Source organism: Aotus nancymaae, unplaced genomic scaffold (genome assembly GCF_030222135.1).
Source record: "Aotus nancymaae isolate 86718 unplaced genomic scaffold, 86718_ANA_hifiasm-v0.15.2.pri h1tg000067l, whole genome shotgun sequence".
Taxonomy (NCBI): domain Eukaryota; kingdom Metazoa; phylum Chordata; class Mammalia; order Primates; family Aotidae; genus Aotus; species Aotus nancymaae.
Window position 1 is genome coordinate 4,772,540 of NW_026988482.1, and position 12,661 is coordinate 4,785,200.

General features: G+C 44.1%; 1 protein-coding gene across 6 annotated transcripts in view; it reads right to left on the reverse strand.

The window, feature by feature from the left end:
- MCF2L2 (MCF.2 cell line derived transforming sequence-like 2) overlaps positions 1–12,661 on the reverse strand; it is a 279,331-nt gene that overhangs the window by 215,420 nt on the left and 51,250 nt on the right. For 4 of the 6 annotated variants that reach the window (XM_064366852.1, XM_064366848.1, XM_064366849.1 and 1 more), the window contains one exon: positions 12,209–12,323. In XM_064366852.1, the coding sequence (XP_064222922.1) occupies positions 12,209–12,323 (115 nt within the window). Of the gene's footprint in view, positions 1–12,208; positions 12,324–12,423; positions 12,550–12,661 lie in introns of all 6 variants that reach the window. The other 2 variants (XM_064366851.1, XM_064366850.1) reach the window with 1 other exon arrangement.

The following is a 12,661-nucleotide window of genomic DNA, read 5'->3' on the forward strand; positions in this document are numbered from 1 at the left end:
AACTGAAGAGCCATTTAGAGAAAGATAAACTTGGTTTTCTATACTTCATACCAGCCACAAAAATAAACAATCTCATCAGAGCTGACTGGAAACAGAAAGCATACTTTACTACAAGAAAGCCTGGATGAATTACTCTATGACCTAGATTTAGGAAAGCTTTCTAACAATGACTCAAAACTCAGATACAATAAAAGAAAGTCAGTAAGTTTAATGACATAAAAATTTTTCATAACAAAAAAATCCTAAGCAAAGGCAAAGGACAAACTAAAAAGTAAGAGAAAAATATATGCAATATACATCACAGATAAAGGGCTAACATACCAATTACATAAAGAATTCTTAAAAACTGAGAGAAAAATAAAAATCAAAAACTCAACAGAAGAAAAAAACAAAAACATGAATAGACAATTTAGTACATATATACGAGTAAAAAGTGAAGTGATAAAGAGATGAAAAATAGAAACAGAAAACAGAGTTGGAGGGAAGAAATACTCAAAGAAACAATAGCAAAAAGAATTCTAAGCCTAAGAAAGACTTCACTCAGATTTGAAGACCCAGGAGAAAGAAAGAAAAAGATGTGAAATTTCAAACCTAGAACACATAAAGAAAAAACCCTAAAAGTTTCCTGTGAGGAGAGATAAACAGTTTACCTATAAAGAAATGAGACAGACCTTTGTAAGAAGGATTAGCATATCAGTAACACCAGATGCTACAAATCAATGGATCAATGTTTTTTACATAAAAAATTCCATTCCTGGCCAAACTACTAATCAAGTATGAGGACAAATATAGCCATTTTCAAATGTTCAAGGTCCTGTTAAGATTTATCATACGTGCTTTTGGAAGAAAAAATAATTTTTGAGAGTTTCAGTGAAAATGAAATCCAAAATAGAGGGGACTTTCCCAGAGACACAATGAAACACAGTCCCAGGTTGACAGCGTGCAGCAAATCTAGACAGCAAGCAACAACCCTGAATTATAAGAGTAGACCAGAGGGCCTCAAAAGGAGAAGTGTACGAATTACACACTCTGTAATAAAGAATCTGCGAGATATTAACAATGCAATAAAGATGTATGCCACTTCTGTAAATAAGGGAAAAAGAAGGGCAATTAGACACAGCAGGTGAAGATGCACATAAAAAAGTCATTACCTGAACTGAATTAAATTATGGCATGATTTTGAGTAACTGACGGGGTGTGAGAAAAGAGGACCCACTTTACCTTTTGTAGTTCCTCCTTTCAGTGACACAGGTTTAAATGACATAGGATTACATTTGCCACTTGAGAGGTCCAATCTGTATACATAATGTATATCACAGAATGCATATAAATGCACTTTATTGATTTTTCTTTTGTTTTCTTTTCTTTTTTTTTTTTTTTTTTGAAACAAAGTTTCTTTCTTGTTGCCCAGGCTGGAGTGCAATGGTGCAGTCTCAGCTCACTGCAACCCCTGCCTCCTGGGTTCAAGCAATTCTCCTGCCTCAGCCTTCCACGTAGCTGGGGATTACAGGTGCCCACCACCACGCCTCATTATTATTTTGTGTGTGTGTGTATTTTTAGCAGAGACGGGGTTTCACCATGTTGGCTGGGCTGGTCTCAAACTGCTGACCTCAGGTGATTTACCTGCCTTGGCCTCCCAAAGTGCGAAAATTAAAGGCGTGAGCCACTGTGCCCGGCCTCCTCATTTCTATTACTTAAAATCAACCTATAGTCAGAGAAAAAAAAAATCTACTTGTAGAATAAATGTAAATACATTTTAAATCTTCACAACCTCATATAGATAGAAGAACATGAAGGATGAGCACAAAGAAAGATGGAAATATGTGGTAGAAAGTCAACAGATACTATCTAAGGTAGCTGCATCACCAAAAAGAAGTATGTTGTTTCAATTCAGATGATCAGCAGGTGATCTAAAAATAAAAATACAACTAACAAAAATTAGATAGTGAGAGGGAGTGAGGAGAAAGAAAGCATCGTAATATGCAAAACTCATTTTTCACCGTAAAGAAACACAATATACTGTCTAAAGTTGATGAACCAAGACAAAGAGACATAAATATACTAGTTCGCATCATGGAGCTAACCACCATTACATCATTTGAAAACAGCATGATGTAGTGGAACAGCACGGAACCAGGGGCCAGAAAATCTAAATCCTAATGAGGCCCTAAGTTTTTCCTTTACCAGCTTGTGAGTTTACACAAGTCCTTTCTTCAGCATCAGCTGGTCTGGGGAACTTGTCTGAAATGCAAACTATTTGGCCCTACCCCTAGACTTACTGAACCAGAAATCTCAGGGTGAGACCAGAAATGTGTGTCCTAGAAAGTCCTCCAACTGATTCTATTGTGTGCTGACATATGAGAACCATTAATCTAGACCACAGGCCAACAAACCACTATCCATCTGCCAAATCCACCCCACTCTTATCTTTGTAAATAAAGTTTAATTGGAACACAGCCATAGTCATTTAAGTATTGTCTATGGTTGCTTTTGAGCCACAACAGCAGAGTTCAGTAGTTGAGGTAGAGACACTATGGGTCCAAAAGCCTAAAGCAGGCCAGGTGCAGTGGCTCGTGTCTGTAATCCCAGCATTTGGGAGGCCAAGGCGGGCAAATCACTTGAGGTCAGGAGTTCGAGACCAGCCTGGCCAAAACGGTGAAACCCCGCCCAAAGTTTGATTTTAAAAAGGCAACATTCCCAAACTTTATAGCTAATCCCTCAGCCACTAACATCTCCAACTTCATCTCAGTTCCTCAGACTACCCCATCACCATAACAACCCATATCACATCATAAATAGGAGAGGAGGCTGGTTGTTATGGTGTGTGGCTATCATCTTTATAATTGATAATGAGTGCAGCAGGTGGCAGCCAAACGCCTAGGCAGATAGGGGTGGGTGCCTGATGAAACCCCACCTCCAAGCCCAAGATAGAATAAAGCCTGAAAGCCAAGCTACAAGTTAAATCCTCAGACTGGATTGAGAACTTGTCTTCCCATTTGTCCCACTTTCCTGTGATGGATCCCCACCCTTCGCCTATTTTACATACCAGCTATTTTACCTACCCTTTCCTAATTGGTTTTCCACACTGTCATGTGGAACTGGCGGATGTGGGTACAAGCTACAACACCGGTGAGCTGGGGCTCACTAGTATGGCCGACCCTGGAGCATCACTGGCCTGGGGCCTCCGGCTTGCCAAGTGACCAGGAAGAAAAATCTTGCATCAACAGTACCACTAAGACCAAATTCCAGATATTTACAATCATTAGCACTCATACACTCAAGCAAAGGTTGTGTTTTGAATTTCTGAAGAAATTGAAATTGAAATGTCAAAAGATGGAAAGTAGTTTTCTACCTGAACAGAACAGAATAGGTGACACAAAGGCAGGACATAGTAGAGGTGTTCTAGAACAATCACCTCACAAATGAACAAAGAAAAGCCATCATACACACAGAGGTGTTCTAGAACAATCACTCAGCAAATGAACAAAGAAAAGCCATCATACACTCAGAGGTGTTCTAGAACAATCACTGGCAAATGAACAAAGAAAAGCCATCATACACACATAAGGTCATTCTACTGGGAAGAAGTAACATCAGACCCTTAGTTTTCAAATAGAGAAGGACAGGAACCTGGCATTGAATTTGTTTTCTGCCCTTTGGTAGAGTTTACTTAAATGCCCATGACATGTAAGACTTACTTGCCAGTGCCACCATTTATTCATAATAAACCCATGGAGCGCCTTCTAATTCCAGGCTTCAGTTGGGTGCCCAAAATCTAGCCTCTCAAGTATCCTCCCTGAGGGCTCTGAAGCAAATCTACCCTCCTTGGGTAACAACAGCCAACATGGCTGTGCACTCTGGATTCCTATCCCTACGAGTCAGATGGATGAATTCTTCTCCCTGACCCTTTGGGAGCAAGTCCAGGGAAAAACATACCCCACCCAGCCACTCCGTCAAAGCAGCACTTTTGCTCATTCGTGTTGTTTAAACACTTGAAAACAGTATTTTCCATTGCCTTCTGTGAACCCAAAACTATGGGACAGATCTCCATCAACTTAGAAAGTTTATTTTGCCAAGGGTAAGGTCGCACCCATGACACAGCCTCAGGAGGTCCTGACAGCATGTGCCCAAGGTGCTCGAGGCACAGCTTGCTTTTATACATTTTAAGGAGACATGAGACATCAATCCATACACGTAAGCTGTACCTTAGTCATTCCAGAAAGGCAGGACAAGGCGAAGGCTGGGGGTGGGGGCGGGCCTTCCAGTTCATAGGTAGATAAGAGACAAAAGCATTCTTTTGGGTCTCTGATTAGTCTTTTTTTTTTTTTTTTTTTTTTGAGACAGAGTCTCACTGTGTCACGCAGGCTGTGGTGCAGTGGTGTGATCTTGGCTTACTGCAACCTCCGCCTCCTGGGTCCAAGCAATTCTCCTGCCTCAGCCTCCCAAGTAGCTGGGATCACAAGCGTGTGCCACCATGCCTGGCTAATTTTTGTATTTTTTTTTTTTTAGTAGAGATGGGGTTTCACCATGTTGACCAGGCTGGTCTTAAACTCCTGAACTTGTGATTTGCCCGCCTCAGCCTTCCAAAGTGCTGGATTACAGGTGTGAGCCACCACTCGGGGCCTCTGGTTAGCCTTTTATGCACTGCACAATTTACATGTGAGAAGAGGGTGGAGGAATAGTCACTTATGCCTCAGTTTGGCTTCGTGAAACTATAGGGCAGAGGAAGCAATCATATAGGCATTTGTCTCACATGAGCAGAAGGATGACTCTGAGTTCTGTCTGTCTTTTGTCCTCAAGGAATTCTTTCATGGGCAAATTGTGAGGGAGGTATATGGTTTTTTAATCTTTGTAGCTACCTTATTTAGAAATAAAATGGGAGGCAGGTTTGCCTGACGCACTTCCCAGCTTGACTTCCATTTGGCTTAATGATTTGGGGGTCCCAAGATTTATTCTCCCTTCACACTTCATAACAGTAAGAGGTCCAGATTGTACTCACTTCTCTGGTGAGGCTGGTTTCTAAAGCTGAGAAGTTGTTATAATCCCACTGAGTCTTTCAATACAAAGGAATAAGTCTCATCACAATTCACAGGCCAAATAATAACACTGTTCTCCTGTTCCTTCCTAGAGCACAAATATCAGGCCGCATTTTAGGCCACTTATCATAAAAGAAGACACAACTAATTCCAAAGACTATTCATCACACTGTATGTGAAGAAAATGAATGTAGAAAAATTCTTCCAACTTAAATAGGTCCCTCAACAGAGTCAGTATAGAAAAGTCCCTTAGGTTGCCCAAGGAGGGGTGAACAGGCCCAGGCTGGAAACAGAGCAGCTCAAAACTCTGTCCGATTAGTAGTGGGATCATGCCTATGAATAGCCACCGCACTCCAGCCTGGGCAACATAGCGAGACCCTGCCTCTAAAGAAAAGTCCTTTAGAAACAAAAACAATCCCAGCCTTGCCAACACGGTGAAACCCTGTGTCTACTAAAAATACAAAAATTAGCCAGGCGTGGTGGCGGGCGCCTGTAATCCCAGCTACTTGGGAGGCTGAAGCAGGAGAATCACTTGAACCTGGGAGGCGGAGGTTGTAGGGAGCTGAGATTGGACCACTGCACTCCAGCCTGGGTGACAGAGTGAGGCTCAGTCTCAAAAAAAGAAAAGAAATAGAAATAGAAACAATCACAAAATTCACAACTGATATGAAATACTGCTTATACCATCTAATAAAAGTACTTTCTCCAATCTATTTCTAATAATGAACCCAGAACTGCGAGTTAAAATACGGAAACTCAGTAGAGAAACAGAGTGATAAATATCCATGCTTAGTTATACAAATGTTGATTGTGGGACAAACACCTATGGTTGAAAGGTAGTTGACTGTACCATCCTTCAAGGATACTTTGTTAGGGAGGCGGGAGCCTAAGAGAGCAAGGCTAAGGCTGGTATGGTGGCTCATGCCTGTAATCCCAGCACTTTGGGAGGCTGAGGCGGGCAGATCACCTGAGGTTGGGAGTTGGAGACCAGCCTGACCAACACGGAGAAACCTCGTCTCTACTAATAATACAAAAATTAGCCGGGCATGGTGGTACATGCCTATAATCCCAGCTACTCGGGAGGCTGAGGCAGGAGAATCTCTTGAACCTGGGAGGCGGAGGATGCGGTGAGCCGAGATCAGGCCACTGCACTCCAGCCTGCGCAACATAGCGAGACCATCTGAAACACAGCCTCACTCTGTTATGGTCAACCGGGATGCTCTGTAATTCCCCAAATATGCTCTGTTGAAAACTTCAGACCCTGCATTAAATAGAAATAGAAGCCAGGTCATTTGCCCCAGATCATCTAGCTAGTGAGCAAAGCAATAAGATGGGGATTTCAATCCAGGTGTGGGCTGTGTTCAAAGCTCTTCAACACTATCCTATTCTCTCTCTGGAATGCCCCCTTCTATATCTATCTGCAGAAACTGTACCATCCTTAAGGATATTTTGTTAGGGAGGCAGGAGCCTAGGAGAACGACGGTGACACTATTTTAAATTCAGCTCCATCCTGAACCTAGCAAGGCACACTCCTTGCCAACCATGACCCATGGTCATAGGTTGTTTGTAGCTGAGAAAACAGCCTAAGGATACCTGCAAGGACACTCCTACAACAACAGGAAGTCTAGGCGTCCCAATATCTTAACAACAAATGTTTTCAAAAAATTGTAGTTATGCTTTGATGTACTCGCACACTAAAATGTCAAGGATAGTTTTCTTTAAACCAATAGAATAATAAGTTTTGTCACACTTGTGGGCCGGGCAGCCAATCGGATATCAAAGTCAAAGATCGATCACTCCAGCGGAAGTTTGAAGGAACTCCTCTCATGGGACAAGAACTTGAATGGGGCGTGAGTAACTCCATATTAAAAGTCCCCCTGCCCCTCTCCTGTGCGGACTCCATCTCCAGATCCCCTCCCACGACATCATGGGAGCTCGCTCGCTCTCTCTCTTTCTCTCTACTTTTCTCTCTGCCTAATAAATTGCTTTCTGCAAAACTCTTTGGGTCCAATATTTACTTGAACAAGCCCACTGCACCTCCAGGGCCTCTTTCCCCATTCCTGGGGCAGAGGAGGCCAAGAACCTGGGATACCCAGTTATACACTGTCCCGTCATCTGCACATAGGCACAGCTTAGCTTAATCTTTATATAGACAAGACTCCTATATAAGAAAAACTTAAAGAGAACCAGGCGCAGTGGCTCACGCCTGTAATCCCAGCACTTTGGGAGGCTGAGGCGGGCAGATCACCTGAGGTCGGGAGTTTGAGACGAGCCTGGCCAACATAGTGAATCTCTGTCTCTACTAAAAATACAAAATATTAGCCAGGAGTGGTGGCAGATGCCTGTAATCTCGGCTACTTGGGAGGCTGAAGCAGGAGAATCACTTGAATCTGGGTTGGGGGCGCGGAGGTTGCAGTGAGCCGAGATCTCGGCATTGCACTCCAGCCTGGGTGACAGTGCGAGACTCCGTTTCAAAAAAAGAAAAGAAAAGAAAAACTTAAAGAGGATACATTCTCTTCTTGCTTTCTGAGGGCACCCGACTCTGTAACAGAGTAGCTTCTAATAAGCTTGCTTCTTTCACTGCATTTTGTGACTCGCCTTGACTTCTTTCCCAGACAAGATCCAAGAACCTTCTCTTATGGTCTGGATTGAAACCCCCTTTTCCTGGTAACAATTTTATTACTGAAGTTTTCCCTTTTTTCCCCATCCGAAGTGACTTTCTGTCTTCTGAGCTCCTATAACACTTTATTTACACATTTCACAAAACATTGATAACAGAGTCATGTGATGAGTTTCCTGCAGTCTGAGACATTATCTTGAGGTTTTTCAGTCCCTTACAGCATTGTATACAGTGTCCTACATGCTGTGGGCTCTCAGAGAGGTCTGCTGAAGAGTGAGTTACTCTGGAAAGCCTTTCTGTACCTGCCAAACCCACTCACAACGAGAGAGATCCTAATTAATTTCAGGCACAGAGATAACTTTCCCTAACCCAAGTATCCTGTCATTTTCCTATTCTAGTGTATCAATTCTCTTTTATTTCATCCATGAGCCCTCTGCCACCTGTCTGTAAAACATTCTGCAGGGCTGGGTGCAGTGGCTCACGTCTATAATCCCAGCACTTTGGGAGGCTGAGACAGGAGGATCACCTGAGGTCGGGAGTTTGAGACCAGCCTGACCAACATGGAGAAACCCCATCTCTACTAAAAATACAAAATTACCTGAGCATGGTGGTGCATGCCTGTAATCCCAGCTACTCAGGAGGCTGAGGGAGGAGAATCGCTTGAACCCAGGAGGCAGAGGTTGTGGTGAGCTGAGATTGTACCATTGCACTCCAGCCTGGGCAACAAGAGCAAAATTCTGTCTCAAAAAAAAAAAAAAAATTGCAACTGGGAAGGACTCTAGTCCCGGATAATCACATGACATACAAAAATATGCAAATCGTGATAGACAGGAGTCATAAAACAAACAAAGGTGGTTTCATTCTTTGGACTCTGAAATGGAAATTAGACATCAAGGTCCAGGTCAAGTTCCCCTTCAGGCCTTCTCATGCTTTGTCTCCACTTTTTGTGGAAAGGAACAAGGGGAGGAGCAGCAAGTAGTGTGAGCAAAAACCAGAAGAAAGGGGAGCGACTGGCCAGACAGCCGCTCTTTCCCAGAAGACAGACAGCATTCTAGGAGAGGAAAGTACTCCCCAGGTCCCCAGCGATTGTACAAGGAGCCTACAGTAGAACAAAGAAATCCAGAACAGTAGCCCCTGTTTGCTCTCCTGGCCTCCGCCTGTGAGACGGGGGTGCTGACCCTCCCTGCTTCACGCCACACGGTCCGGAGGGCGCTCCCGGAGCTGTCTTCAGTGTGATTTAGAAAAGGCTGCAAATGCAGATGAAAATCCTCCATTTAACTTAGCATTTGACTGCATCCCTGGGGATTAAGTAAAAGTAGACACTGAACTTAAAGCAAATATAAGGAGAATGGGGACAGAGGACACTTCCACCTATTCTCTGTGTCCCTGTTCACCCTCTTCCCTGCCGCTCCCGCAGAAGAAGAAGTTGCTAAACTGAGGGGTCATTTTCCTGAAATGCAACTGGGCCGAAGAGGGAGTTCAAGTTCGACTTCTTTTTTTTTTTTTTGAGACGGAGTTTCACTCTTGTTACCCAGGCTGGAGTGCAATGGCGCGATCTCGGCTCACCGCAACCTCCGCCTCCTGGGTTCAGACAATTCTCCTGCCTCAGCCTCCTGAGTAGCTGGGCTTACAGGCACGCGCCACTGTGCCCAGCTAATTTTTTTGTATTAGTAGAAACGGGGTTTCACCATGTTGACCAGGATGGTCTCGATCTCTTGACCTTGTGATCTACCCGCCTCGGCCTTCCAAAGTGCTGGGATTACAGGCTTGAACCACCGCGCCCGGCCCAAGTTTGACTTCTTAAAACCCAAGTTGATAAAGGCAGGAATGAAGAGCTGGGGTTCCCCTCTCCGTCAGGGCCTCCCTTCTCACTGTAGGAATGGAAAACCTTCACCTCTACTGTCTTAGGGTCCTGGCTGGGTCCAAGAGTTCAACTGACAAAACACAGATTGGCATGAGAAAAGCATAGAAATGTATTCATAAATGTTTTACATGGCACAAGAACCCTCATAAAGAAATGAAGACCCAAAGAATCAGTGAGGGTCAGTTACTTATATATTGGATTGAACAAAGAATAGTAAACTATGAAAATGTAACTAAATTATGTGGGGAAGCTTAAAAGATAAGAGTTTCTAACAAGGTCTGTGAAATATTCTATTTCAGCTTCTCATCAAAGATAAGGACGCTACCTTTCCTTCTAGTACTGAGAGTGTCTTTCCCATGGGAATTCCATCTTCTGCTCTTAAGAAACAGACAAAGGTCAAAGTGATCTTCTTGTACCTGCTGTGTTTCAAGTGCTTTTAAGTTAAATAGTCAATATGCCAGAATGGCATTTTTTTAAAATTTTACTTTAAGTTCTGGGATACATGTGCAGAACGTGAAGGTTTGTTACGTAGGTATACATGTGCCATGGTGGTTTGCTGCACCTATCAACCCGTCACCTAGGTTTTAAGCCCAACATGCATTAGGTATTTGTCCTAATGTTCTCCCTCCCTCCCTTAGCCTCACACACCCTGGACAGGCCCTGGTGTGTGACGTTCCCCTCCTGTGTCCATGAGTTCTCATGGTTCAATTCCCACTTATGAGTGAGAACATGTGGTGTTGGGTTTTTTGCTCCTGTGTTAGCTCACTGAGGATGACGGCTTCCACCTTCATCCATGTCCCTGTAAAGGACATGAACTCATTCTTTTTTATGGCTGCATAGTACAGAATAGCATATTTTAACCCCTTCATCACCCTACAACAAATACCGTTTGGAAGGAATCATTATCAAAACTGGAAAATCCACCAACATTACTTTGAAAACCAATCATGAGCTGGGCATTGTGCTAGGGCTGGAGATCTTTAAAAAGAAAGAGAAGAAAAGCAAAGCACCCTCTTAAGAAGTTCACAGTCTAATGGGAGAGGCAGAAATAATTTCCACAGACAAAGGCAAAGCTCGGGGTTTTGTGGAAATTGAAAAAAGATTCTTTGAAAGCAGAACTGGGGTGAGGGAAGGTTTCATCAAAGAGGTGAGGTCAGAGCTGAGGGCTGATGAATGTGTAGGAATCAGGCCTAGAAGAGGGCAGAGGTGTCCCACAGAGAAACACCTGAGCAAAGCCACGAGACAGGTGCGCTCTCTCCCTCACAGCAACAAAGAAGTCCCCACATTCTCAAAGCCACATTAGCACATGTCATATGGTGGTGGCAGGGAGGGGACGGGGGAAATTGGTGAAATATATTTAAGTCCTAATTTTGAAGAAATGCATTAAAAATAAATTCAAAACCCTCTCTGGAGAAATAAAATGGACAAAAGAAAAAGGTGTAAAAGAAAAAACTTATTTTTCAAGTGGGTTTGGCTAAAGCAATCAACTTCCTAATCCCACACATGGTATCAGACTCCAGGTGGCCTCCCAGTCACAGAGCTGCTGTTTACCTCTAAATCATATAAGGCAGACGGAAAGCGAACAAAATACCAGACGCCTGGCCACTGTGTGCATTCTAAACCACACCATAGTTAAGGCGGGGGGAGGGGGTCATCGGCAACGCAAACCCATGCAGGAAAAGCCTTTCCCAACCAAGTCTTCTCCGCTAGAGAGTGGACACAGCACTGCCTGAGAACAGGGTTTGGACCCCGCTCTGCCCCGTCTGTGAAATGTGGTGACCAGCGTGGACTCTGCCCATAGTCTGCCCCGTTGAAGACCTGGGCGTGTACTGACTTAAGCGGCATAAAGAGGTGAGGCTGGAGGGGTGGAAGAAGCGATGCCGGAAAGCATTTCTACCATGGGCTCAGCTTCCAGCACAGCTTTTCCCCTGGCCTTGCAGAGTCCTTGCTCTGTGCCTTAGTTTCTCCATCTGACAATGACAATGACAAAATCTGCCCCTAATTTTCTTATTTAGGAGAGATAAATGATTCCTGACACAATTGGGGCTCCTTAAACAAGGGTCATGTGTGCTAGACAACACAACCCAGGAAGCCAGAATAACCTTTAGCTAAAGCAGTAGCCTATAGGCTGGCCGTGGTGGCTCAGGCCTGTAATCCTAACACTTTGGGAGGCCGAGACAGGCGGATCACTTGAGGTCAGGAGTTCGAGACCAGCCTGGCCAACATGGTGAAACCCCATCTCTACTAAACAAAAACAAAAACAGAAACAAAATTTAGCTGGAAATTGCTTGAACCCAGGAGGCGAAGGGTGCAGTGAGCCAAGACTGTGCCACTGCACTCCAGCCTGGGCAACAGAGCAAGACTCCATCTCAAAAATAAAAAACAAAAAGGAATAGCGAAGGAAAAAGGCAGCACAGCTGCTCCATCGGTTCTTCCTCCACTCGTCAGTGTTTATTCTGTCCCTCCTGTGTGCATGACATAGTCAAAACTGAGACTGTTTCTCATTGTTTTCCAGGCCCTTCCCACATTCCTTGTTCATGACTGACAGGTGACAGAAGGCAGCTGAGTTATTATACACACCAGGGCAAACTGTGCGCATGGAAGTCTTTCTCAACCCAGCCCTGCCGCATGGGAAGTGTGGAACACAGCCAGTGCCTAAGGCGGCGGCGAACACTGCACTCAGCTCACCTGGGGATGCTGGTCAGGTAGGTCATGACATTCAGGAAGTCTTCATCTGGGATGTGTTTGAACCCCGAAAACTCTGGGAACGTGATGATGGGGGCGCCATCCTCCCCTCGGCCTCCTGCAACAAAAACAGGTGGTCAAGATGTTAGCAAAATGTTGTCGTGTGTCACCACTGCGGGGAAGTTGGGTGAAAGCGCATCGGTCACCCCTCTTCCTACCTGTATTATCGCAGACCAGAATTTGGGAGAAGTTAATCGAGTTATTTTGAGCAAGTCTCTCTTCTCGTTCATGCTGGCTCTGGGGCATTGTAAGAATTCAATCTTTGAACCCTCTGAAGACAGTTACTGTGTAGAAGGTAATACTGATTTAATTATTTAGCATAGGAAGAATAGTAAATAATGCCAACGCAAACATGTAATATTGCTCTTCATTGTTGCAGTCAGTAAATGTCAACAG